The sequence below is a fragment of the Brachypodium distachyon genome, chromosome 3, assembly GCF_000005505.3.
Source record: "Brachypodium distachyon strain Bd21 chromosome 3, Brachypodium_distachyon_v3.0, whole genome shotgun sequence".
NCBI classification, from domain to species: Eukaryota; Viridiplantae; Streptophyta; class Magnoliopsida; order Poales; family Poaceae; genus Brachypodium; species Brachypodium distachyon.
In genome coordinates this window covers 9,701,956-9,729,382 of record NC_016133.3, presented here as the reverse complement: position 1 = coordinate 9,729,382, position 27,427 = coordinate 9,701,956, and the positions used below count along the sequence as shown (strand labels likewise).

General features: G+C 41.6%; 3 protein-coding genes across 6 annotated transcripts; 2 read left to right on the top strand and 1 right to left on the bottom strand.

Moving 5' to 3' along the window:
* Positions 1-925: 925 nt before the first annotated feature.
* Positions 926-4,857, bottom strand: LOC100840540 (T-complex protein 1 subunit delta). Its single transcript, XM_003573104.2, has 2 exons — positions 3,532-4,857; positions 926-1,564 (listed from the first exon to the last, which is right to left on the bottom strand). Exons 1-2 carry the CDS (start codon positions 4,743-4,745, stop codon positions 1,183-1,185), a joined length of 1,596 nt encoding a protein of 531 aa, XP_003573152.1. The 5' UTR covers positions 4,746-4,857; the 3' UTR covers positions 926-1,182.
* Positions 4,858-10,019: 5,162 nt separating this feature from the next.
* On the top strand, positions 10,020-20,043 carry LOC100841440 (alpha-glucan water dikinase, chloroplastic). Its single transcript, XM_003571200.4, has 29 exons — positions 10,020-10,118; positions 10,213-10,361; positions 10,495-10,573; positions 13,401-13,492; positions 13,572-13,869; positions 13,947-14,054; positions 14,131-14,229; positions 14,352-14,486; positions 14,601-14,692; positions 14,767-14,901; positions 15,042-15,204; positions 15,309-15,398; positions 15,481-15,666; positions 15,832-15,894; positions 15,974-16,036; positions 16,119-16,178; positions 16,319-16,471; positions 16,568-16,651; positions 16,954-17,130; positions 17,211-17,317; positions 17,451-17,664; positions 17,771-17,874; positions 17,975-18,113; positions 18,292-18,417; positions 18,711-18,821; positions 18,914-19,012; positions 19,097-19,363; positions 19,448-19,563; positions 19,658-20,043. The coding sequence occupies exons 5-29, from the start codon at positions 13,696-13,698 to the stop codon at positions 19,860-19,862; spliced, it is 3,270 nt and encodes a 1,089-aa protein (XP_003571248.2). The 5' UTR covers positions 10,020-10,118; positions 10,213-10,361; positions 10,495-10,573; positions 13,401-13,492; positions 13,572-13,695; the 3' UTR covers positions 19,863-20,043.
* A 694-nt stretch (positions 20,044-20,737) lies between these two features.
* Positions 20,738-27,396, top strand: LOC100834627 (mitogen-activated protein kinase kinase 3). 4 transcript variants are annotated; one of them, XM_014901025.2, is made up of 10 exons: positions 20,823-21,315; positions 22,028-22,279; positions 22,943-23,161; positions 23,268-23,405; positions 23,531-23,698; positions 24,124-24,237; positions 24,568-24,675; positions 26,185-26,276; positions 26,518-26,882; positions 26,989-27,396. In XM_014901025.2, the coding sequence occupies exons 1-9, from the start codon at positions 20,986-20,988 to the stop codon at positions 26,879-26,881; spliced, it is 1,785 nt and encodes a 594-aa protein (XP_014756511.1). In that variant the 5' UTR covers positions 20,823-20,985; the 3' UTR covers position 26,882; positions 26,989-27,396. The 4 variants fall into 4 exon arrangements, with proteins under 4 accessions (XP_014756512.1, XP_014756513.1, XP_014756511.1 ...); XM_003573088.4 differs by having other exon boundaries at positions 20,835-21,315; positions 26,518-26,900; XM_014901026.2 differs by lacking the exon at positions 26,989-27,396 and having other exon boundaries at positions 20,738-21,315; positions 26,498-26,711.
* The last annotated feature ends 31 nt before the right edge of the window (positions 27,397-27,427 follow it).

The following is a 27,427-nucleotide window of genomic DNA, read 5'->3' as shown; positions in this document are numbered from 1 at the left end:
ACAAGAAAGAAATAATTAGAATTCGGCTCCCTGAGCATGCATCAACTGATCCAAGTTGATCCAAGCATTATGCAATGCCATGTTGCAGGGGACACCACAAGCCATGCATGATGCAACTTGCCAAGATATGTCCAGCATGGTTCACACTCACAAACGAATGATCTGAGATACACTCCGTGCTTATCACGACTAAGTGTTGTATGATTGGTATCACGTCTCGACTAAGAGTCAGAGAAATTTTACATCTTATGCGATGCCTGAACGAGGAGATCAGGTGTGCGAGAGATGTGCTGCTTTCTCTTTGGGCATTTACCACAACAACGGCTAAGTGTTTCTTTTTTTTTCTTTTCATTTTGCGCTATATAATGAACTAGTGTATCTTGATTCCAATGATGAGAATATATCAGGTCGCAGGATGCACTACTGTTTTTATCTAGTTTATATGTATAGATATTCCCTTTTTCAAGTATTTGTCTCCATACGCCGAATATGTTGAACATATCGTTTCTGACGAGTCTGACCATGTGCATCAATCAGGTCTTGTCCTCTGCTTAAATATGGTCAAAATGGCCAGCACAATGAGCTAAGATCACATGGCAATGATTCGCCTCCGTCCATCTTATTGTTGTTCCACCACCCCTAACCATCCATCATTGTGGAGAACCCAACAGGTAGCAATCACCAAAATCTTTGTGATTGATTCCAACTGACAATGAGATGACCTGGAAGGTGGTGTAGATAGGGAACAACATCTAACAAAATGGAGATTACAATATCCCACTATGCTTGAATTCTTTGTTTTTACTCAACTGAAAGTTTGATTCGAGGAGCTCAGCAGTTGGAACTTCCCTCAGAACCTCAAAAAAATTAATATGCAAATAAAGGACATAAACATTGTTAACATCACATAGGCATGTGGTCCACGTGGAGTGAAGAGATGGGAACGCCCCTGATAATTTCACCCAAGTAGAGCAAAAATTACTGATACAGGATACAGACATCTTCAGCAGACATCAAAGCCTCAAGTCCAGAACAAGATTTAAGGCCACACGTTCACAAATAGAATTCTAGAATTAAGTAGCAAACCTACATAGCATCAAGCCAGACAGAGCTGGACAGGCCAAAGCGCCCATCCACCACAAAGAACAAAACATACCAAAAGAGAACATCTCCCTTACGACCTTACCTTACAGTGACTATATCATCAATCTTCAAGATCATTCTAACACATTCACACGCCAGCGAAATGGCGCTTGTGCTCACCAGCAAGGGCTGCACAACATTCTCCTCCAGGATGTTTGTGATCTGGCCTTTCCTCACATTGATGCCAGTGTTCTTCTCGCCCTTGGCATGACGATTCCTCAGCTCAGTGACAATGGCGATTGGATTAAGCCCTGCATTCTCTGCCAATGTGTAAGGGATGACCTCAAGTGCATCAGCAAACTCCTTGATGCAGTAACTCTCCATCCCATGGAGCTCCTTTGCCCAAGCAGCCAGTTGCATTGACATTTCTATTTCAGGTGCACCTCCACCAGCGATCAAAAACCTCTTGTTCACCAAGCACCTAGAAAATAAACATCAATAGGGTCAGAACATTGAAGAAATAATCAATTATACACTCTAAAGTAGTTTCAGTTGCTTCATGAAAGTTGCTACACCATTACTATAAAAATGGCGTAAAAAGCTTGAAATACAGCATTAATCATTTTACAAGTATGCAAATACTTGTGCCTATAAGGCCCTACAAACTAAGATGCCATCTCCCACACTTAGGACAAGGACGTACAAATTACACAAGTGCTACCTGTGATTACACAACTATTGCAGACTATAAGGCACAGACAGAGACCGCACTGAACTAATGCATAAACCAACAAATCACGCATACAACTTTGCAAACAAGCAGATGTTCTGTAACTAAAATTCAGAAACAACCGGTATGGTGAAAGCTTGGAAGTTAATTCTACCAGCCCATTATATACACAATATTGTCACGTCTAAACTTCACAAGATGAATTTCAACCATGAGCAGTTATTGCAAGGTTGGTGAGAGGATATAGCAATAAATTGCGCGATAAATATTCTCAAATTGAATCGATCATACAAAAGCCTAAGAATGTAAAAGTGTTAATATTAACAGGCAGAAAAAAAATATGAAGCAGTCATCAATTTTGGCACGAATGTGACAAAACCGGTAAAAGGTGCCTCTTAGGTGTGTAAACAGACAATAATAGACAACTGAAGGCTGAAGCAATAAAAAATTCAACAGAAGGTGCAGAATAATTTAGTACCTTGACAGCACACATTTACTAGTTAGATCAAAGATCATAATGATACTTGACAAAGGGCCATTGTCATGTACCGTAAAAGAAATGACAGCAACTTGCATGTAAATTAATTCAGAGTATCTAACTGAGCAAAACCAAACCTTAAAACATCCGCATTCTAATATTCATCATAGGCTAGTAAAATTAGACTTGCCCACACGTCACATCGCTATATTTCACTCTCACCTATTGCTCTGCTGTAAGTTAATTTGACAAGCCTATTGCCAGTACAGAGAACCAGATGCCCATAAGATAAGGATACATGACAACAGGTCACCTCATGTATACCATAAACAGACATGTAAGTAACTTAGCATATAATTGATTAATTTTTATAACTCATCTCACTAAATAACAAATTATAAAGTTTCATGCCACTACTAGAACATTTGCATTCTTACATTTGGTAAGACAACCAATACAATTAGGTCCGCTCTTGTGTAACAGTTATATTATTTACCCTCGCCTACTTTTTTTTAACACAATATCATGTGAGAAATCTACCACACATATCAACAAGCTTACATGCCACCCTGATGAGTACTCTGAGCAGTCAATAAACAAATAGCACAAGAACTTCTGTTGAATCTGACTAAGCTATGCACACTCTCACACCTGACCACCTAGTGAGGAACTGAGAACTGTAGCACATTTGACAGGCTAAACAGACTCCTAACACTACCGGCATCTGCAAAGCTTTGTATCCGATATGTGTGATTACGGCAGCATATAGATGGAGATAACTTGACTCTGTTTTACCAAACAAGCTGTTGCTACAGAGTTTGTGCAAGCACCTTGACAAGAAAACCATGATGGTCATGGCAGATGCAAAATGGAACAGCATGTGTACACAATATGAAAGAAAATCGTTATGTCCTTAAGCCTGAGGATCATATACTCTTTTGCAATCCAATCTGATAATAATACAAGGATCACATACTACTTTTGTACAAAATGAGTTGTTGCTATCCACATGTGTAGGTACAATTAGGTGCAATGAACAAACTATAGTTAACATTTATTCTAGCATTCGACAAATTTTCATATCTGGTACTACGCTACCCAATAGATTTTAGTTACTCTTCATCATTTACTAATAAAACTTTTCACAAATAAGCGTAAAAGACTTAGAAAGCAGAAGTACAATCTAGACGACTCAAGCATATAATATAGTATTATTACTTCAGTCGAAGTTACATATTACCTGATGACACATAGGGCGTCATGGAGACTGCGGTCAGCTTCATCAATAACCAACTGGTTCGACCCACGGACAAGCACAGTTGCAGTCCTCCCCATGTCCTTGATACCAATGATCTTCACGATCTTGCCGTCACCAACAGACACTTCCTCGACAACATCAGCATACCCAAGTTTATCCTCACGGAAATGCTCAATGTTGGCAATAGGCAAGCAGTTAAGAGTTTTGGTGATAAACTCGATCTCATCCCTCTCCACATCCTTCACCACAAGAATCTTAGCCTTTGCAAGATAATGTAGCGACAAATCAGTCACTGCATCACGCAAGATGCTCTTCTGGATGAGGAGAACATTGCATCCAGATGCCTTTATCTTCTTAACCATCCCAAGGATGTAATTACGCTCCTCACGGAGGATGCGGTCCATCTGTGCATAGTCTGACACGATGACGCTCTGCTCAATATCAGTCTTTGGCGGGGAGACTTGAAATTGTATGACAGCGATCTTGGCATTCTCGATCCTAGAAGGACCCCCGGCAGCATGGCTAGCCTTCTTGTCAAAGATGAGGCCACGGACAAGCTCAGTATCATCGACAGTGCCACCAAGCTTCTTTATGATGCGGATGTCGCGGAGATCGAGGAGGTCTGGGTGGGCAGGATCAACCACAGAAAGTGCCGCGTCAACAGCCAGGGGAGCGAGGAGGCTGGAGTACTGGGAGACGACCTTGGAGTTGAGGGCTGTTGATGCAGATTTGACGAGGGAGTCCCGGTCGGAGAGCTCGATGGGGATGGCCATGCCGTGGAGGACCTCGACGGCTCTGGCGGCGAGTCGGTGGAGGGAGTCGGCGGCGGCAGTTGGGTGGGCTCCGGCGGCAAGGAGGGACTGCGCGCGCCGGAGCAACGATCCGGCGAGGACGACAACGGTGGTGGTGCCGTCGCCCGCGGCGGCGTCCTGGGATCGGGAGAGCTCGGCCAGCATGCGGGCCGCGGGCTGAAGAAGCGACATGCGGGAGAGGATGGTGGCGCCGTCGTTGGTGATGATGACATCCCCGTCACCGGAGGATATCATTTTGTCCATGCCGCGGGGTCCGAGGGAGGTGCGCACCGCGTCCGCGACGGAGCGCGCGGAGGAGATGTTGGCGCCGCGGACGTCGTCGCGGCGCTTGGTGTCGGTGTAAGTCTCCGTCTTGCGGGACGGCGCGGCGGCGACGGCTGCCATGGCGGCGGCGGATCGGGAGGGGTCGAGGGAGGAGGTTTGGGTGGGAGGTGCGAATTAGGGCTTTTCAGATCGTGGCGTCGCCCTTGCTTTTCTTTCTCGAAGGGCGTAGAGTGTGCGCGATAGGATGGCGGTGGTTTTCGCAGATATCGCAGCAATCGAGCAGGCCGAAACTGGAGGCCCAACAGAAATCTGGCCTGTTTTCGTTTTCGTTTTACGTTTGGTAGTCATTTGATTTCATTTTGGTAAAAACGAATCGGAATCAAATATTGGATACTCCCTATGTTCCATATTAATTGTCAAGAATTTAGTAAAACTAATATGAAATGAAGGGAGTAGGATTTTATTTGGTTCAATATGAATTTCGAATTCAAAAATCATGTTCGTGGGCCATATGTATCTTTAAAATGAGAGAAAATTATAGAAAAATGATGTCTTTTAGAGATGATTTGAGTTAGAATAGGTGTGAGTCCATGAAATTTCAGATTTAATTCATGTGCCAAATTCTTTTCCAACCAAACAAATTGGTTCATCATCCAGAATAAATTGCAGGATTCCATGCCCAAATGATGGGACCCAAACAAGCTTAGCTTGCACGAACCCTTATATTTTTTGTTCCTAACGCATTTTTTTGTTCCACACGTGCAGTGACCTAAACTCTAGGATCTTGTTTAACTTTCTAATTTGTAAGCATCGTATTGCATTTGAAATTAATTACTCCCTCCGGCCGGAATATTATTTGTCGAAATATTACATGTATTTAAACGCTTTTTAAACATACATACATCAATATACCCGCGATCCTACTATTATTTACGAGGTGCCAAGTTAGTCCTAAAATTACTAAACTGCATATTTAGGTTCCAAAATTTTGTTAAGTGGGTCACAACAGGTCCTAGCCTTGTCTCGGAGCGTTTGACCTACATATGCAGTTTAACAATTTTACAAATATGCAGTTCAATATTTTGTTAAGTTATTGAGGTTAGGACCTGTTGAAAGGGCATTTCGATCCCTAATGAGTTTTGGTGTTAATGATAACATAACTTGTGGACTAATCGTGCGCCAAGTGTTTTCAGATTTGATAACTAGTGTTGTGACACGATTCATCGTTCTCAAAAAGGAAAGAAGCGTATAAGGATTAACGGCCTTTTATTTTATTGAGTCGTAGGAAAATCCATACTATAAAAAGGGAGTCCATTTGGAAAAGCTTTGGGTGAATCAACTTCACGTACACAAATCTACTAGAATGCAGCCACATAAAGCCTAAACCCAGTTTTGAGTTGAGAGTTGCTTTAATCCTGCTAGGCCTGCCAGAAAATTTCAGTTTTAGCTGGTACTACCGCCTAATTAAGCGGAGGTTCCGGTGGGTAGAACTTCTGCCCAAGTACTAGTCAGGTACTGAAAAGCTACTGGAATCCAGCTGCGTATAGCGGTAGGAGGCCGGTAGCAGGGCAGAAGTTCTACCCCTTAGAACTTCTGGTCTTCCTCCGCCCAGGTACTGGTCTAACTGAAATTGGTCGTAACTCTTGGATTTTGAAGGGCTATAATAGGGGCTTTGTCCCCAACGGGTCTGGCAGCCCAAGCTCACCCAGTTCATCCCTTTTCTCTCACTCAAGAACACCAAGAGTTTCAAATCTCGAGATCTCTCTCCCTAGTGCATCCCCCAAGCCAATACTTTGAGGAAGGGTTGAGAAGAGCTCGATCCAGGGTTTCACCAAATCAAAAGTTGATTCCTCTCGTTTCCCTTGGTGGATTTTGTTACTCTTGGAATTTTGGGATCCCTAGCCGGAAGTTGTCTCTTCAAGGCCTCCAATCTTGTGAGGAGGAGCTTGAGGATTCGGGAAGGAGCCTCTAATTAAGTTGTGGAGTTGTGCCCTTCTCCTTTTTTTTAAGGGTTCAGCGTTCGCACTCAAGGAAGCCACTAGTGGAACTCACCTCGCATTTGTGGTGTTGTGAGAGCTCATCCCATCTTTGTGGTGTGGTGAGTTGGAGAATAGAGTGAGCCTTCGTAGCATCTCTCCCTTTGTGGTAGAGCACTCCTCCAAACGGAGACGTACACCGATCCCAATAGGTGGAACTCCGGTGAAATCTTCGTCTCCCCGTGTGGTATCATTCTTGCCCCCTTATTTACTTGCTAAGCTAAATTGTTTATCTTGTGCTTCTGCTAGTGCTTCGGCTATTGCATCATACTAGGGGTGTTCATCATTTAGACATTTTAGTGAACCCATGTATTGATGCTTGTATCCCTTAAAAGTGAAAAGTAAAAGTAAAATTTGTTAGTCGCCTATTCACCCCCCTCTAGTCGACCATACCGATCTTTCACCTGTCATGACCCATTTTACAAAAAATTAGGGTCTAAATATGCAGTTTAATAATTTTAGGACTAACATTGCAACTCGTCAATAATATTTGGACCACAGGTGCATTTTTCCTCACGTCAATCATGTCCAATGGGCTCCTTTGCTGACATGTATTGTCAATGCGCCACATAGGTCGGTCAAACGCTCCGGGACAAGCTTAGGACCCGTCATGACCCACTTAACAAAATATTGGGACCTAAATATGGAATTTAGTAATTTTAGAACCAACTTGGCACCTCGTCAATAATAGTTGGGCCGCGGGTGTATTTTACTCTACATCCATATTTGGGCAAATTAGAGACAAATAATATGGGTCGGAGGTAGTAGTATGTCTTTGTCATATTGATCTTTCATGAAAAGCGACTAGGATTTAAATTTTCCATTTTTATTCTTTTCTTGTGCTAATTGCAAGCTAACAGTGCTAACCATGTTGAAAATCCCTCCAACTGGCTTTGATGTTTTTTTTACAAATTATTCGAAAGGCATATGCAAAAATTTAGACAATTTGGAGTTATTTTGCTATATAATTCACTCATTGAGTTGGTATTTTGATTTATGGAGCTATGACTTTGCAAGTTAAACACAATATTTTCCTTTGTGGATTTGGTTCGCAAATCTTGCCCACTTTAATTCCATAATGTAAAGAGTTTGCAAGTGGAGGTACTCAATTGCAAGGCCAGGTGTTGATTGATAACCCACAAATGTAGGGGATTCTGAAATCTTTGATGGGAAGTATCACAACCCAAATTTATAGTTTGACACGATGGGATCATGAGAATATTAGTACGACTTTGGAAACTAAGGCGTCTCTTAATCACACATGTGTATAAAAAATTCTTAAAAGCAGTGGTGGGAGTAACAGCAATTTAAAAAGAAAACAGATCAAAATTCTAATGCCCGATTTGACAGCCATACTCCCTCCGTTCCTAATTAATTGGTGTCGGTCTTTTTGCAAAAAAAACCTTTCCGAAATAAATCTGCAGTCCATGTTCTACTGGAACTTGCGAAACCCCCCCTTAAATTTTCGAAATTAACGGGCAGTCCACGTTTAATTGAAGATGTGGACTGGAGGTTTATTTCGGACATTTACAAGGGTTTCTTTGCAAAAAGGCCGGCCAATTAACTAGGAACAGAGGGAGTAGCATTTTGATTTTTTAAATAACTTGATGCACATACAACGAGGTAAGACAGTCACAAATATGCATGCGAGTGATGGGAGAGAGACTATGTTGAAGTTCTCAGCAGGTACGCAAGCTCACATCGGCCCATGCCAAACAACCAGCCACCCTCGCTAGCGAACAAAAGACGCTGATTATGATGCTGAGCTTCTGAGGAGCAATATGCAAGGCTTGCGCCGAACAACAATCCCAGAGATCGGAGCACCTCGCACCTGACTCCCCAACAACGAAGCAAAACCAAACTTGGAAAGCCAACGGACACGTCGGAAGACCGACTAACAAAACCATCGCCGCAGCCCAACTTCTACTCAACACCGTCGTTGCTGCCACAAAAGCCGCTAACGGACACCCAGACGGCACAACCAGCAACCACAACTCCCTCCAGCCGGCGTCGGCTCCAAAGACAATGCCTCCAAGGAGGGGAACGGCGCGGGGCGTCATCATCGTTTGGTCCACGACTGAACCTGAGGTTTCCCTCGGAGCACGACCCACAGGATAAGCGAAGAAACACCACATCACAACAACATCTTCAAGAAGGAAACGGCGCCCGCAGGCGTCGCCGTTGCTGGCTCTGGCTTGCGACCAGAGAAAGCTTCCGCACGATGTTGATGCACCTTCCACCACCCAAATACCGGCCAGCCACCAAACTGCAAGCAACAACGAAGGAGCCGAGGCCGACCAGTCGCTGCTGCAGCCCACCAAGCCCATCGCCGCTGTTCGGAGAGCGACGTCACCAGCCACCGCAGCGACGCGAAGCCGCCACCAGCCACAACGGACCCATCCGGACTAGATCTGGCCCTCATCGGCCCAAACCAAGAAGAGGCCCACCTGGGCGCCACCGCAATGTCTTCCTGCCACCGGCCGCCGCCGCTGCAAGCACGCCCGACAGCAGCCACAATGGGCAGCAGCGGCGCCCGGCCTCACCATCTGCCGTCGCGGCGCTGGGCCGCCGAAAGAGCCGCCCCCGCCGCCGGCGACCGCGCACGCCAGCCCTTTGCGCCCATCCGCCGCCTCGTGCCGCGCCACCAACTGCCGCCAAAGCACGCCAGCGCCGCGCCGCCCGCCGCCGCCGGAGCAAACCGCCGCGCACCTCGAGATCTGTCGCCACAGCACCGGGAGAGAGCCCCGCCGCCGCCGTCCGTCAGATGGGCTTAGCCCGCCGGCTTCCTCCGGTGACGGCGAGGGGAGAGGAGGACCTGGGTGGGCGGGGGGGCTAGGGTTTCGCCCGAGCCGCCCCCGAGAGCGACGCAGGTGCTGGGTTTACCGACAGTTGCATCATTGGATTTAATGGCTGTCATGTATACAGCCGCCGCCGAGTCACGTAAATTTTTTTTGTCAAGTCACTTCAAGAAAATATCTCACTAACCCGCAATTTTTATGCTCAAACAAGGCATCAGAAAAGGTCAAATGAAAGCCAAAAAGGCCATTGCCATTTCTTGGCCGACAACCCTCCGCATGTTCCTCTTGGCCTCTCCTCCTCCTCCTTTTTTCGTCTACGCCCCAAACTGGTTTCCTTCTAAGCTTGTTTCATCTTCGCTCTCGCTTTGAATTGGAATGATCGCTGAAGCTTAGGAATAAGAGAGAGATCGAACAAATAAACAATAACACATACTACAGGAGAGTGTATCCATCGGGTTGCTGATCGGTGTAGCTAGTGGCCAGGTGCAATGGCTGGATCCTTGGCAGCTACAGCGACGCCGGCCGTCGGCGTCCACGCGCCGGCCGTCGGCGGGCCGCGGCGGACGCGGGTCCCGACGCGCTTCGGGACCGGCGGCCGCGGGCTGCACGCCACGGTGTCTTCCCGACACCGCCGACGTTTGGGCCCCGTCTTCTCCCAAGTAGGCAACACGCATTGCATGCATGTTCTGTTTGTGCTAAGCGCTGTACTTCTCATTTCCATCTTCCTTCAACTTTGTTTTCGAGCCTGTGCAGAATGGTGGGAGGTTTGGCTTGGATTCCAACTCTGAACTCCAGGTGACCGCGAATCCTGCCGGGGGCTCGGTGGTGGTCGAGCTCGTGGCGACCAACACCAGTGGCGCCTCGCTCGCTCTTCACTGGGGTGCACTACAGCCCGGGAGAAGGTACGTATGCACATATGCACTCGTCGCTTAAATAATGCTACTCACTCCGACCGGTATTATACTTGTCTCAAATTTGCTTAAATACCGGAGTACTCCGGTTGCTTATATATATGGATACTTGGTGTATATGCAGGGAATGGGTGCTGCCGTCCCGGACACCGGAGGGGACAAGGACGATCGACAACGCCGCTCTCAGGACCCCCTTCAAAAGCGTGCGTGCTCTAGGGCCTATATTCGGCTGTGTGCCATTTCGTATTCCATTTTTCCTGTGTTTAGTTAATTCTTAACATTAGCTAGCTTCCCCTTAACACATAATTCTTAACGTTAGCTTTCCTAGCTAGCTCCCGGTGTGTCAAAAAAGAAGATTAGCTTTTCTACCAAATATGGAAGAAAAGAAAACCTTAGTACGCGTAGGACTTTCTGCCGATCGATGCACATCGGAGCTGCCAAAACCCTTCAGGTACACTATGCTCTACAAATTAACACAGAGTTCATACAAAAAGTTCAGGCCCGACAGTAAATTTGAAAAAAAAACATCCCGTTTGCATAAAGAAAATTACAATGTCAAGTCAAGCAACACGATGATTACGTGTTGCCTCTGCTTTAAGGGTTTATTAAGTACTTGTAATTAAAAATGACAAGAGCTTTTTTTCCTTGAAAAATGGGACATGTCCCTAGCCCTCAACATCAACCAATGCACGCAGACATCTTATTAAAGTTTAATAGGTACTCTCTCCGATACTAAATTCTTGTCGTTGTTTTAGTTCAAATATATAGTATCGAGAGAGTACAATTCTCAATAGAGCGAGCAAGAGACATTGAACATTACATGTCGTGCATCACCGATCCTATTTCTACCTGGCAATAAATATCAAGCCATAAAAAAAATCACATGCTATACCGTCTACAGTGAATGCACACAGAAACCAGAGTATCCCGCGCTGCACCAAGCATGGATCCCGTGGGTAGCCGCATGGACGAACCGCAAGAAACCTGAATCTCTTTTTGTTAAAAACGACGTCATTAGGACGATTACTCATAGACCAACATAAAACACACCCCAACAAGAAATTAAGCGTTAAATCGTCTAATGACCCATTCTATAGCCAATTTCCAAATATACGAAGTGTTTGCAAATTGAATGTTTACCGACCCGACAAATGGATACAATAGAGGAGTAAATAGATAAATCTACTTATAAGTTGGAAAAATAAATTACAAGACTTGCGTTTAGTTTGTGCTTGTTGACATGCATGTGTCGTACCAGCTTATCTTAAGATTAGCACGCAAAATGATCATCAAAGATTATTACAATGATGTCTTATCCAGTTTTTTTTTGTGTGAGTACGCTTATCCAGTTGTTATCCTCTCGTTTTCATCTCACATACTTTTTTTTCGAAAAGGAAGGGTGACCCTCCGAGCAGTTGTATCCTTGGTGCATAGAAATAATCTTTTTTATTACAAAAATGCCAAGCAAAAGAAAGAAAGAAAACTGGGGCCATCTCTTGGCATCGCGACAACCAACATCTCAGTCATCTACCAAAAACCCATTTCTAGAAACCAATCTACCAAAATAATAACAAGAGACCAAAATAATCATACGGCACTCCAGGACTCGTCGGGATAACAACAAGAGACCAAAAAAAAAATCATACCACACTCCAAGACAAGTCCATCTCACATGTTCTAAGGAAAAATGGGTATGTTTGCAACTTGATGGACAAAAGGTAGATAGACAGTTGACCAATTAATCAACTAAAATCGATGTAGAAGCCGATAGGATTAGCATAATTAACTATAATAACAACCAAATTGTATAGTATAATTTCCAACGTACATGATGACTTCAATTCATTCCTAGAAGGCTAGAAGAATTGTTGGAAGAAATCAAGAAGAACCATGGCCGATGTTCTGCAAAATACCAAATGGACGTTGCATCATCTGACTATGGGGTCTGTCTCATATATCCCTCAAATATAAAAACCATATATCGAACACACGCTCCAATTTATGGAAAATATCTAAGTTACCCCGTAAGGATATTTGGATGGATTTTCTTTGGCACACATGGATGCAAGAATGTCCATAAATGACCACTTAGATAAGACCACCGTACATCTTGCCATGTATCCCTCCTTCCTACTATAGGAAGCCAACACTTACGCTAAATTATATTTGACACATGTGTATAAAATTTATAAAATTAGAAAATAGTTTAACATAAATCTAATGATATGACTTCTGTGTCACAATAACATACTGCTAGTCTAATAGTTGGTCAAAATTTAACATAAAATTATATGTTGACCCTGTGTATTTGGAATGAGAGAGGGTATGCACTTCGGGGACATGCCATAGGGTTTTAAGCTTTAGTATTTTTTTTTAAGGCTAAGCTTTAGTATTCAATTGCTAAAATGTGTCATCTAGAACTTATTTTATATTTTACAGTGAAAAATATACACAAAATCAGTGAAAAGCTGGTTAGCTAAACAATAAAATAGACAAAAACTGAAAACAAATGGGTTGTGAAAATCCACTGCAATACCAAAAGGAGCCTAAACCTCAAGGGGTTAAGTAGTCAAGTGACTGAACCTTAGCGGTTATGTAAACTTTTTCTAAAATTATATACCGACAACAATTTGTACAACAACAATCCAAACATTTCTCCATAAATTTGATTAAATTTCCTTTTGAAATAGTTAGTTATTTATCAAAGTTTGGCTTCATGTCTTTGCTAACAAGTCAAATATATTCATGAAATTATATAGAAAGATACTCCCTCTGTCCCTAAATTCTTGTCATGGTTTTAGTTCAAATCTGAACGAAAATCACTACAAGAATTTAGGAACGGAGGAGTAATATACATGAAGCCGTTAAAGAGTGTATGTTACAAGAAATGGAGTACAACCAGAAGAAATGGAAATTCACATGCAGATGAAATTTATGTTTCGAGAAGTCAGACAAACATTATTAACAAGTAATGTTACATTAATTTATTGATTGACATTTTGAAAGAACTTTGTCTTGCAATTTTTTCAGTCTGGTTCGAACTCTACACTAAAAATCGAGATAGACGATCCAGCGCTTCAGTCAATCGAGTTTGTTGTCGTCGACGAGGCACAAAACAAATGGTTAGTGTGTATCAGGCAGTTCTACATGTTCACCCATGCGCATAATGTCAGACGACCTTACTGCTTCTTTATTGCACAGGTTTAAAAATAACGGACAGAATTTCCAAATTCATATACGGACAGATCACCATCAGGAACACCATTCTTCTGCAGTATCAAATGAGATCTCATCAGAAAGAGTCTCCCGCAAAAACAGAGACGTCATGCAGCTCCTCAACAAACATGCATCATCTAGTCATATAATAAATAAGGAAACAGGAGCTGCTAATCCAAGGAGTCCAACTGTTCTTGATCTTTTCCTAAAGTCTTTCCAGGAGAAACATGGTTGCCAAGTCCTCTGCAAAAAGCTTTTCAAACTGGGCGACAAGGAGATCCTGGTATTCTAAATTGGTACACCTTAATCTGATGCTTCAAGCTTCATTTCACAATGCAGACTAAATTCTCTCTTTCGAAGGCACTGATGTCAGATCTACAAGGTAGCATCAAAGTTCACTTGGCCACTGATCATATGGAGCCCCTTATTCTTCATTGGGCACTGGCAAAGAAGGCTGGAGAGTGGAAGGTAACACTATTGATCACAGGTTTCAATGTAAGATTAAGTACAAAACAAACTGTGATGTTCCCTCTCTTTCTTCCAGGCACCTCCTCCAGGAACACAGCCTCCTGGTTCAACAGTGCTTGAAATGGCATGTGAGAGTTCATTCTCTGATGCTGAATTAGATGGTTTGCATTACCAGGTAAATATAGATGTTTTTTTAGACAATGTAAGCTTTATTAAGATGTATCATTGTATTATTTGTTTTGACTTGGCATAATTTCTGCATGTCATGACATTTTTTTGTTTGTTTGTGATACCAAGGTTTTGGAGATACAGCTTGATGATGATGCCTATAAGGGGATGCCCTTTGTTCTCCGGTGCAACGAAACATGGATAAAAAATAATAACTCGGATTTTTACCTTGATTTTAGCAGGAAAATTGCCAAGAGTACAGAGGTGACTTTACCTTTGAGATATCCACCATATGTCATTTTCTCCCCAATGCTAGCCAATCAATTCCTAGATAAATGCTACTGCTAGCAAATCTCAATACTTGTTATACAACTGAAGGGTACTAGTGATGGAAGTAAAGGGACTGCAAAGGGTTTGCTGGAAACAATAGCCGATCTAGAGGAGGATGCCCAAAGATCTCTTATGCATAGGTAAAATGCCAAAAGATGACTAGTAACACACTAGTTCTTTGGTACATCAATAAACTATTGTTGTTCCTCTATAGATTCAATATAGCAGCTGACCTAGTTGAACAAGCAAAAGATGCTGGACATTTGGGTCTTGCTGGACTACTTGTTTGGATGAGATTCATGGCTACCAGGCAACTTGTTTGGAACAAGAACTATAATGTGAAGCCACGGTATGTACTGTATTCTTACATCTCATCAACGCTGCAGAGGAAAAGAAATAATGCACTTCAACAGAATAATCAGTACTGGATTTTACATCAAACAATACTCAACTAGCTTGGATAACTTGCTTCTTCTTACAAATATGCAGTGAGATTAGCCAAGCACAAGATAGGTTTACAAACAATCTTCAAAGTCTGTATAAAACATACCCACAATACAGAGAGATGCTAAGAATGATAATGTCAGCAGTTGGCCGTGGAGGTCAAGGTGATGTTGGTCAACGTATTCGTGATGAGATTTTAGTAATACAGGTAAGTTTAAGTTTATTCAACAACTTCTATTTGCTGATCTGAAAGAACACAAGAAACAGGTATAGTATTATTTTATGGTGCTTCAGAAGTTGTTTTTATTGTAGAGAAACAATAATTGCATGGGTGGAATGATGGAAGAATGGCATCAAAAGCTACACAATAATACAAGCCCAGATGATGTGGTGATTTGCCAAGTAATAATGCATGCATGTTTGAAATTCTTAGAACCATAAGGAATTCTGCTTTGGTGGTATGTGACTGTTTCCTGTTTCGCAGGCACTGATCGACTATATGAACAGTGACCTTGACATCAAAGTTTACTGGGATACTTTAAATAAAAATGGCATAACAAAGGAACGACTCTTAAGCTATGACCACCCCATTCACTCAGAACCAAATTTAAAGAATGAGCAGAAGGAGGGTCTACTACATGACTTGGCAAACTACATGAGAAGCCTCAAGGTTAGCTTCATTGTGAAACATATGCTTAGGACGGAATCTTGAATAGAAACATCAAGAGGATGGTTAACTCCATACCATCAGTAATATATGCATAGAAAGCATATAGGAAATCTGTTTATGAAAATATCATTTTCCTGATCTTTACTGAACTATTTATAAATACAGGCTGTTCACTCTGGTGCTGATCTAGAATCCGCCATAGGAACCTGTACAGGGTACACGGCAGAGGTAACATCTAACAAGATCCATCACCTAAATTATTAAAACCATGCTCATGTTAGCTATAGCAATTATCTTCCTCTTGCAGAGTCAAGGTTTCATGGTTGGTGTTGAAGTGAATCCTGTGAAGGGGTTGCCCTCTGGATTCCCTGTAATTATGCTAAACCTTTCCTTTAATAGATTATCTATAAGATATGAATGTCAGCTGGTAATAAAATTCATTATTCGTGCAGGAATTGCTTAAATTTGTTCTAAACCATATTGAGGATCAATCAGTGGAATCACTTGTTGAGGTACCACTACTGTGTCTGTTTCAAGAATCCTTTTTCACATCAAATATTCACAAATATATGATGCAATCTTTTCCTTACTGCACCATTTATATTGAACAAAACACACATTACATTTACCAATATGAGTTGCTATGTTACAGGGTTTATTGGAGGCAAGAGCTGAACTTCGCCCATTACTCCTTGGCTCAACGGACCGATTGAAGGATCTCATATTTTTGGACATAGCTCTTGATTCTACTGTTAGGACGGCGGTTGAAAGGTCATATGAAAGACTGAACAATGCAGCACCCGAGGTTAAGTAAACATATCTGAGTGCTTCTTCCCCTTTATCAAGATCTTGTTTTGTTACTTTCAAATGCCTACTGTCTCATTATCATTTTGCCATCCAGAAAATCATGTACTTCATCAGTCTAGTTGTTGAAAATCTTGCATTGTCCACTGATGACAACGAGAATCTCCTATGCTGCTTAAAGGTACAAACTTACCCACAGAATAATCATGCAAATAGTAGAACTTGTGCTGCCCCAAAGTTTTTATTTATGATGCCATATGGTTGCTATATTGGAGCAAAACATTGGAATGTTACTTACTAAAAATAGGATACCAATTTGTATTTTGTTATTTGATAGTTTCCACTTCAAGACAAGGAAAGTGCATCTAATGAAGACAATAATTATTTGATGATCAAAAGACTCATGTTTTATCATATAAATGGATAATGATTTTTTTCTTGGGTCTTGCTGCACATGACCGTATTCTTGTTTGTTTCTTGAAGGGATGGAACCATGCACTTCAAATGTCTAAGCAATCTGATAATCAATGGGCATTGTATGCAAAAGCATTTCTAGACAGAACTAGACTTGCACTTGCAACCAAGGGAGAGGAATACCATGAAATTCTTCAGCCTTCAGCAGAATACCTTGGTTCATTACTTGGAATTGAAAAATGGACAGTGCGTGCTTCCTTAAATCATACTTCATTTTACTCATTAATTTTCTATCTGCACACTTGTGTTAAATACCATATCTACAGGTTGACATATTTACAGAGGAAATTATCCGTAGTGGATCAGCCGCTTCGCTTTCTCTACTCCTGAATCGTCTTGATCCTGTTCTTAGGAATGTCGCCAACCTAGGAAGGTTACACACATAAACTCCTGGTTGATGCTATGATGTCCATTATTTTATTATTATTATGATGATCTCCAATCTTTATGGAAACTTCCCCTTTATATTTATCACCGTCTAGCTAACATCTGACCTGTTTTAACAGTTGGCAGATCATAAGTCCAGTTGAAGTAGCAGGTTATGTGGTCGTTGTAGACGAATTGCTCACTGTTCAACACCAATCTTATGACAAACCCACAGTTTTGGTGGTAAAATCTGTCAAGGGAGAGGAGGAAATACCTGATGGTGCGGTTGCAGTCCTTACACCAGATATGCCAGATGTCTTGTCCCATGTCTCAGTTCGAGCAAGGAATAGCAAGGTATCCTCTCTGGGAAAAAAAAATCCTTCGAATACTAGTATTACCCTACGCAACTCTAATTCCCGGTGTATATGCTAGACAATAATTGATTTCCCTTCCTTTAAAGGTATTGTTTGCAACATGCTTTGAACCAGAGATATTATCTCAACTTCGAAAAAATGAAGGAAAAGTACTTTCACTAAAGCCAGCTGCTGGAGATATAAGCTACAGGTAACATTTGGTTCATTACATCATAATTTATAAGTTCATAACCATACTTTATATATACATATATAAATGACTACTATCTACCATTCTGCACATTCAATAGAGAGATCGCAGAGAGCGAACTTCTAGATTCAAGTTCCCCAAATACACCAGATGACCAATCAGCACCATCTCTGTCACTAGCAAAGAAGCAGTTCCTTGGAAAATATGCAATATCTGCTGACGAATTCTCTGATGAAATGGTAATTACTCCTATGCTAATCCTATCTTATAAATGGATTATGCATCTTTACTTTCAGAACATGGCCATGGCACAGAGCATATTTTTATCCTGTTAACAACGGATTATGCATCTTAACATTATTCAAGTAACTCATGGTTTACCTAAAAAAAAAAGTAACTCATGGTTTTCATTATTAGGTTGGAGCTAAATCTCGAAATATAGCATACATCAACGGAAAGGTACCATCATGGGTCAGTGTCCCAACTTCAGTCGCACTCCCATTTGGAACCTTTGAAACAGTTTTGTCTGATAAGATAAACAAGGTTAGTAATTCTTATTTTCATATTAGCAGATTAATATTAGTCTTACAAGTCCAAGATACTAGCTAGATTATCCTTCTATAAGCATCACATAGCTTCTTCTCAAACTTAACTCTCAGAGCAATACTTATATGTATCGTGGTTTTCTCTAAACTGTAGTCCGTTTAACACAACTGCTGAAAAGATTTTCTTGGTTGTGGAACAGACCACACTAGCCTACAATATTGGTTTGTTATACTGATTGAATTAACATGATAATATTCAATGCATTTTTGGTTCTATCTTTCAATTGGCAGGAAGTAGCACAACAGGTACAGATCCTAGAGGACAAGCTCAATCAAGGAGACTTTAGTGCGCTTAATGAAACCCGAAATGTTATTTTAAATTTGACAGCTCCTCCTAATCTGGTAACTGAATACACTGACATAATCCTACTTGCAACTGTTATTTTGTAAGTCCCTACTTCGATTTCTGAGTGGTTAAATTTATTTATTATTAGGTGAAGGAGCTCAAGGAGAAGATGCAAGGTAGTGGAATGCCCTGGCCTGGAGATGAAGGTGAACAACGTTGGGAGCAAGCATGGATGGCAATTAAAAAGGTCAGAAGCTAATGCTAGAATTCACTGTGGACACCAAACCATTTAGTAGTTCGAAAGTGAAACTGAAAAACTATGTACTATCAGGTGTGGGCCTCAAAATGGAATGAAAGAGCATACTTGAGCACTCGCAAAGTGAAGCTTGATCATGCCTACCTTTCCATGTCTGTTCTTGTGCAAGAAGTTGTTAGTGCAGACTATGCCTTCGTGATACATACTACCAACCCATCATCTGGGGAGTGTTCAGAGATCTATGCTGAAGTTGTTAAAGGGCTTGGGGAGACCCTTGTGGGAGCCTTTCCTGGTCGAGCTATGAGCTTTGTATGCAAGAAGGATAATCTTAACTCTCCAAAGGTAAATAGACATTAGCAATTAGCATTTCTCCGTACTGTGGTCCTTGAGAAGGCATAATGAGTTCATCGCCTTATTGTCTTCTAGATATTGGGTTACCCAAGCAAGCCAATTGGCCTCTTCATAAAGAAATCAATCATCTTCCGTTCTGACTCAAATGGTGAAGACTTGGAAGGCTATGCTGGGGCTGGACTCTATGACAGGTGATTGAAAATCTTTCATGACACACAGCTGTGCATTTTATATTTCTATGGGACTTGTAGCTAACTAACAAATTTGTTGTTCTTCCTGTTACAGTGTGCCAATGGACAAAGAAGAAGAAGTGGTTCTTGACTACACCACTGATCCCCTCATCACAGATTGCAAATTCCGTAACTCAATCCTCTCAAGCATTGCTCGTACTGGTTATGATATTGAGGAGCTCTATGGATCTCCACAGGACATTGAAGGAGTGGTGAAGGATGGGAAGATATATGTTGTCCAGACAAGACCACAAATGTGACTTATTGAATCCGCGTTTTTCACAAATGGAACCACGGTATAGAAAATATGCATCCTATAGAGTTGCACAATTGCCCTTGATGTACTAAAGATGTGCATATGTTTTTGTTGTTGGTATATATAAGCATGCCAATGTCCGGCTTACAGTACAGAGCAATAAAAGGAGAGTGAGTTATCCTGAAGCGTACGCGATTTAGAAAGTAATAGGATTGAAATGCTAATAAACCTATCTATAAGAAGAGCTCATAAGATCTATCAAATAAAATATTGCAAACCAACATTACAACTGGTACCGATTCTAAGAAGAGAATAATTGCTCTTAGGATGGACAGAAAGAGGTAAAACGAAGAGTACTGATTCGCACTTGATTCACTAAAGATAGCTATGGCCATCTTTAATGCAAAAGATGCTTAGAGGGACGCTTGAAGAGAAAGAATTATGCTACATCACCAAGAGTCTATACAAGAGAATGCACTCCAATGCAAACAATAAAGTTACAGAAGCTTGGATAATTTAAAATTCTTACGAGCCCATTTAAGCATCCCATTGCCCCAACACAAGCTATTGACAATTTTCTATAACTGGAAAGCAATTGTTTTTGGGATAGATTTACCTCTTGTGTTAAAAAGTTTTGTTGGTCCCATGGACGGGAAGTAACAATAAGGGAATAGCCTATTCGAAGAAAATCAGGGAAGAATACATACGATATGTTTGGAAGTTATGCAAAAGTTTTCTCGAGCATTTCCTACAAAAGTTGTCACTCGGATTGATCCAGTGGGACAGCATCGGAAGCCAGGAGCATTACGTCGAACACCTTGCTACCATGGTGTCCACACGAGATCCCGCATGCCCCGTACACACGGAGAGATGGAGAGGAGGACGTACAGGTCTAGCCCAAGGCCGCCGAGTGCTGACAAACGTGAGTGCTGCGTGGCGGCAAGACGCCCTCTGCTATGCCCCAAAGATTGAGGACCCGCAGCAAGGAACGGTCAAACAGAGAATGGCCGGCATGTGTGCTACGTGGCAGGTATAGCAGGCTCCTTCCATTTTGGTCAAGTCTGCCTCCGCGGGTAGGTCAGTCAGTCCTAGTATCGGGATAGGAAGAAGAGAGCACAAGAGAGCACATGGATGGGGGATGGGATGGGATGGGACAAAGGAAGAGGAGGCACCGCGCCGGAATCCCCATACCGACCTACCCTGGCCTGGCCGCCTCCCTCGAGTTTTGTTTCGTGACGGCCGGCGCGTGCCATACTGCTCCCGGCCCCGGAAGCAAAATCGCAGCTTCACTCTTTGCGGCTCTCTTGTTTCAACGCCCTCCGGCCTCTACCTCGCGCGCCATCTTCTTTTGCTTCGTGATAATGGCTGCTGGGCTGGAGGACCTGAGGCGGAGGGTGCAACCCATCTTCTTCGACGCCGACGGCAATGTTATGCCGGCCCCCGACGACGACAGTGAGGTAGGTAACTGACCCCCATCCCTTGATTCCGTTTCAGTGCAGCGGCAAGCGTCCGGTTACTTCACTCTACTTCTATTACGCGCATGGTTTCAGCTCTTTATTTTGGTTGAAGATTGCGAGGTCGTGCTATGATGCGCGGCACTTGTATGCTACTCCACTCTATTTCTATCTTCTAGGAATAGTCAAACCACACAAACGTAATTAACGGACAAGGCTTTTTCAAAAAAAAAAAATTTAACGGACAAGGTGTTTCCCCTTTCATATGCACTATCCCTAGTAGACACATTACTGAGGAAGATCAGAGTGAGCTACAAGACACTATTGCAGCTGTTCAGCCAAAGATTTCTCGAAATGTACCGAGTTATTCCCCCGAGAAAAACATGCAGCGAGATTTATGTGTGGTAAGTTTGGTAGCTCACTAGAGAGATCAATGGAAGGCGACGGCAAGTAGCTCAGAGTTAGAGAAGAGGTAGGAGCCACACAGTTAGGATTTTGCTGGAATTTTATATATGGAGGTCAGGGTGTGATCTGCGTGGATCTAGAGCCAATGGTTGAGAAATTTCACTGAAAGTTAAGCAATAGTCACCTGCTCAATAACAACAACCCTTATTTTTTATTGGTACATTATGAACTATAATATATTTATTTTGTCCTTAAACATGCTAAACAATATAACATTGCTCTTTTTCTTTACTCTCTTTTTTTTGTAAAGGTTTTGGATGGTGGGACTATCAACTTGCTGAGTAGATCTTCTGATGAATATAACATCAATGAGCGCGGCTTCCATAAACGAACAATTAGATCAGATGACGAGTATTCTTCTGAAAAGGCATTCCGGTGTTCTTGTCATGATATGCATATTTTTGATTCAGTTGGTAATGGTGCAAGCAGTGTTGTCCATAGAGCTATTTATGTACCAGTTCATCGAGTTTTGGCACTGAAGAAAATAAACATTTTTGAGAAGGTGAGCTTATCATTTTTATTATCCATATGGCATAAGGTGACATTTCTATGCGCCCTGTCTTACATAAAAAAATGTTATGTACATCCAGTTTTTCTTCCTATTTTTCTTTTAATTAATATTCACATGGAACAAGTAGAATTCTCAGCTTATTCTGTGTTGCAGATGTTTATAGTACGCTAGCATTGCTTGCAAATTGTTTGGATCAAGATGCAGCAAGTAGAACTGGATAAGATACACCAAACCCAAACTTGATGAACCTTGAAATAGAGGCCATACAGAATTTTAATTTTATGAGCATTCGGCCCAGTTAATTTACTTGTTATATCTACCAATTCAGGTGCTCTGTGAGTTTCAAAAGAAAAAAAGGTGCTCTGTGTCCATATGCTACTCCCTCCGATCCATAATAAGTGTCTCAGATTTAGTACAAAGTTAGTACAAAGTTGTACTAAACCTGAGACACCTATTATGGATCGGAGGGAGTACCATTTTATATGGTCAGATACTCAGCATTTTAATCATTTCATGATGTCTATCCTGCTGTTTTCGATTCACACAGGTGTTGCATTTGATTCAAAGAGTTTATTTTGACCTCTGGTATAAAAAAAGGGACCTTTCTATTGAGTATTTGCTGATTTTTTATATGTTCTCTTATATATATTACAGGAAAGGAGGCAACAGATTCTTAATGAGATTATAACATTATCTGAAGCATGTTGTTATCCAGGTTTAGTCGAATTCCATGGAGTGTTTTACACCCCTGATTCTGGAGAAATATACTTTGCTCTTGAGTATATGGATGGTGGTTCATTAGCAGACATTATCAGGGTCAAGAAATTTATATCAGAACCAGTTCTTTCACATATGCTGCAGAAAGTGTTGCTAGTACGCATGTTCTATTCCTATATGTTATGATTCTAACTCTATTCAAATCAGGCCTGTGAACAGAAAAACTCTTTAAGTAACTAGGTGTTCTATGTTAATTTATTAGGCTCTGCGCTACTTGCATGAAGTGAGGCATTTAGTGCATAGAGATATAAAGCCAGCAAATTTGCTGCTAAATCTAAAGGGTGATACGAAAATTACGGACTTTGGTGTGACTTCAGGACTGCATGATTCAATTGATATGGTATGCTACTTCTTGGTGACCAAAAGTTCTCTTAGTGCCAGTAAACTGTTTAAAAATAGTATGAAGTCAACATGTGACTATATGGATTGGATAAGCAATATATATGAGTAGTAAATTTCTTCCAGTGTGCTACCTTCTTGGGCAGTGTCACATATATGTCTCCTGAGAGAATTCGGAACGAAAGCTACTCATATTCTGCTGATATCTGGAGCCTTGGACTAACAGCATTGGAGTGTGCAACTGGAAGATACCCATATGATGTAAATGGAGGCGAGGCCGATCTCATGCTGCAGGTGAACTGTTGGTAGTCAAGCAGTAGGCATTTTTATAATTTCTACTGGCTTTCCTAATCATCTTATTTATGATGGAACAAAACATGGTCTTCTTTTATGTGTATAATGTCTGACCACCATAGCATTTGGTATCTTGTTTTCTTAAGATACTGGATTTATTAAAAAAAAGTTTTGCATTTCCATCCTTTGGTATATTTATTTCTCAAAGCTGATTTCAGAATTTGGCTTGTTTTCCAGACATCTTATGCATCCGTTTCTAAGTTTCTACTTGGTCTTGAACTTCTATTTCATTTGTGCTTTCTGAGATGAATGGTCTTATAATAGTGCAATAATCTACCGTTTATACTAGTTCCTCTTATGAATACTATTTTGTTGACGTATAATGCAATCCTCCCTTCCCACCTTATTGTGTTGCAGTCTTGCAGATATTGGAGGACCCATCGCCAACACCACCACATGATATTTATTCAGAAGAGTTTTGCTCATTCATCAATGCTTGCTTGCAGAAAGATGCTGATGCAAGGCCAACATGTGATCAGGTAAAGTGACATCTAGTATGATTAGCCTTCTTTTTAAAGAGAAACACTAGGAGTTATCTTACTTCATAAATTTTGCGACACGCATGCTGTATAGGATTTTGAAACACAGTATCTAAGATTATTTAGTTAATATATATAAGGTGTTAATCACAAAAGAAAGAACAGTATGAAGTGTCGATTGGAGAAAAACAGACTAACATGCTGAAATACTTTACCTAATTGTCTAATGCCAAGTAAATAGATTACATTTGCATGAAGATGAATCTGAGTTTATTTTCTCTGAAATCAGAGTTTTTCTTAATGTTAAATCGTATGCTGAATATTTTGTAGCTTTTGTCGCATTCCTTCATCAAGAGATATGAGGGACCGGGTGTAGACTTGTCAGAGTACAATAAAAGTGTTCACGATCCATCAGAAAGATTATCACAGATAGCACATGTGAGTTCCTTATAGATTTTGTCAGCATTTTTTTTTCTGTGCTACTTCATTTCCATATGACAAGAAACTGAACCTGATATTCCAAAAGTTCACATACAATGATGTTAACTAGGCCTAAACAATATCACAATAGGATGATGTCACAAATAAATTGAATGATCACCACAGTTGTCTCAATGATTTTAATCTAGACTTTTCATGATCAGGGATTGAAATCTTGTTAAAATTTCAGAGCTCACCGAGAATCGGTTAACACTGGTCGATCCCAGAAAAAACTGTATGGAATTTGTTTTTCTTTCATATGCAAAAACTAACAATAATAATTTAGAAGGCCATAACTTGAATCCATAGATGTCATCTTCTCAGCACATGACCATGTGTGCACATCTGTGATAGCTTAGGGTCATTGAAGTTTGTGTTTTTCATCTAGTTACTAAAAGCCACCATATGTTAGGACCAGTAAGAAGGCAACTCTTTCTGAAAAAAGAAGAGTAGTCCTACTTCTTTCGTAAAGGTCCTAAGTTAGTCCTAATTCTTTGAAACTGCACGTTTTAGTCCCAATAGTTTCATAAGTGGTTCAGCACAGGTCCTAATGTGGCATGGGTGCTTGTCTTCTGTCCACGTGGCTATTTGGGCCCACATGTCGTGACAAGCTGGAATTCCTTTTGCAAAAAACACCTGCCTCCTTCCTTTTTCTTCCTTTTGCTCCCCCGCCCCCAAAATTTCCCCACCAACACGGCAGCAAATCCCCACCTCGAAGCCATGGCCACCTCCCACCTCGTCCTCGCCGCCGCGTAATGCATCACACCTCCGCTACCGCCCGCCTCGTCCTCCCCGCCGCGTAACGGAGAGAAAAAGGAAGAAAAATGCATCACGGCTCTTTCTGTTCCTTTGCTGCCGTCGTCGCCAACGCCAGCGCCGGCGGAAAGAGGCCATGAACAATGACCAACAATGGCCTCGGCATGCAGCAGCAGAGCAGAGAAAGAGGAGAAGGGCTTACAGGGGAGAAAAAGGAAGGAGGCAGGTTTTGTTTTTGCAAAAGGGAAGTCCAGCTTGTCGCCCGACTTGTGAGCCCAAATAGCCACATGGACAGAAGACACGCGCCCATGCCACATTAGGACCTGTGCTGAACCACTTATGAAACTATTGGGATTAAAACGTGCAGTTTCAAAGAATTAGGACTAACTTGGGATCTTTGCGAAAGAATTAGGACCTCTGATGCATTTTACTCAAAAAAGAACTTACACCTCCTCATCTGAACAGTATAACCTTTTGATCCCGAAATGCTATTTCCTCAATAGAACGCAAGTCACATACTCATTTTGATATTGAATTTTCTTTTTTGAGGTGAATTTTGATATTGAATTTGTGATATTCCCTTTCCTTGCTTGTGGCTTGAATCATAAGCACATGTCTGAATGCTTACTCTGGAGGCCAAAGGTTGATGATTAGAATTGGTTCAACTATTCATTTGCACGACTTACAATCATATTGATATGTTTATCTCAGATGCTTGCTGTACATTACTACCTGATCTTTGATGGCGGCGATGACCAATGGTGTCACATGAAGACATTCTATCAACAAGATTCTATTTTCAGGTATGGGAGAATCTCGAGAGATTCTGTTGTAGCAAGCAATCCCTTGTTGTGCTTTCCAGTTGTCCAAAGTACTTTTGTTTCCACTGTTTTGCTGGCATGTGTCCTTACCCTTTTTCTCTGGAATTAAATTCAACTTTTATGTTCCTGTTACCATTGCGACAGCTGAGAGCAAAATCTAATTCTTACACAGGAACTGTGCAAATCAATTGACATACTCTTAGTATTATTTTTTTAATTCTAGTTTCTCAGGGGAAACCCATGTTGGTAAGAGCGAGATATTCGAGACTTTGTCAAGAATAAGGAAAATGCTGAAAGGTAACAGCCCTTGCGAGAAGATTGCTCATGTAATGGAGAAGGTTTACTGCCGTTCACATGGGGAAGAAGGGATGAGGGTTCGGGTGTCTGGCTCATTCATTGTGGGGAATGAGTTCGTCGTCTGTGCAGATGGGGTGCGTGCTGAAGGGATGCTAAGCATCGACGAACTCTCCCCTGACATTCTCAGTAAGCAGGCTGGCCATTTCCAAGAAGATTTTTTCATGGAGCCAGGGACTGCCCTGGGATGTTACGTCATATCAAAGCAAGAGCTGCACATCGCCGACACATGAGGTCATTTGCCTTCTTGTGGTCAGTACAATTGCTAACTTGTATCATTGCTGATTTTGCTGTCCATTTTCTAAACTGATATATCATGTCGGTTGTCTTCCATTTGCAGTTGAAAATAATATTAGAAGATAAACATTGAGGTATTGGAATCTATTCAATAAGAAGGATCAAGACAATTTACAGTGAACTGAGAATATGGCTTGGAGCATTCAAATATAGCCATCGAGGAATCGCTGACTTTCATTTGAGGCATATCACATTTGACAGATCATTAAGTTTGTCAGTGTTGAGGTTTTCCAGTGCAAGGAACTGCATATCTCAGATAGGCTAGACTGCAGTATGGATCTGGAGAGGAAGTGCATTGCATTTGTCATTTGTGCATATCCAACTCGTTTGTGTTGGACTTGCTATATTCTGATGATGTTACACGCGTTAGTGATAGATTTAAGGGAGTTGGTCGTACATCGGAAGGAGTTGGTCCTACATTGGAATACATTTCAGGAACTCATAACCAAAACTCTCTCCGTTACATTTTATAAAATGTCCTG

Bases quoted from the DNA above. Each gene is read 5' to 3' on its own strand.
- LOC100840540 (XM_003573104.2), bottom strand. From the start codon at position 4,745: ATGGCAGCCGTCGCCGCCGCGCCGTCCCGCAAGACGGAGACTTACACC. The intron at 1,565-3,531 runs GTAATATGTAAC...TTTATTTTCTAG, and splicing joins GACGCCCTATGTGTCATCAG to GTGCTTGGTGAACAAGAGGT.
- LOC100841440 (XM_003571200.4), top strand. From the start codon at position 13,696: ATGCAGCTCCTCAACAAACATGCATCATCTAGTCATATAATAAATAAG. The intron at 15,399-15,480 runs GTAATAATGCAT...CCTGTTTCGCAG, and splicing joins ATGATGTGGTGATTTGCCAA to GCACTGATCGACTATATGAA. The intron at 15,667-15,831 runs GTTAGCTTCATT...TTATAAATACAG, and splicing joins ACTACATGAGAAGCCTCAAG to GCTGTTCACTCTGGTGCTGA.
- LOC100834627 (XM_014901025.2), top strand. From the start codon at position 20,986: ATGGATGGGGGATGGGATGGGATGGGACAAAGGAAGAGGAGGCACCGC. The intron at 23,162-23,267 runs GTACGCATGTTC...TTAATTTATTAG, and splicing joins TGCTGCAGAAAGTGTTGCTA to GCTCTGCGCTACTTGCATGA. The intron at 26,277-26,517 runs GTATGGGAGAAT...TTTTAATTCTAG, and splicing joins CAACAAGATTCTATTTTCAG to TTTCTCAGGGGAAACCCATG.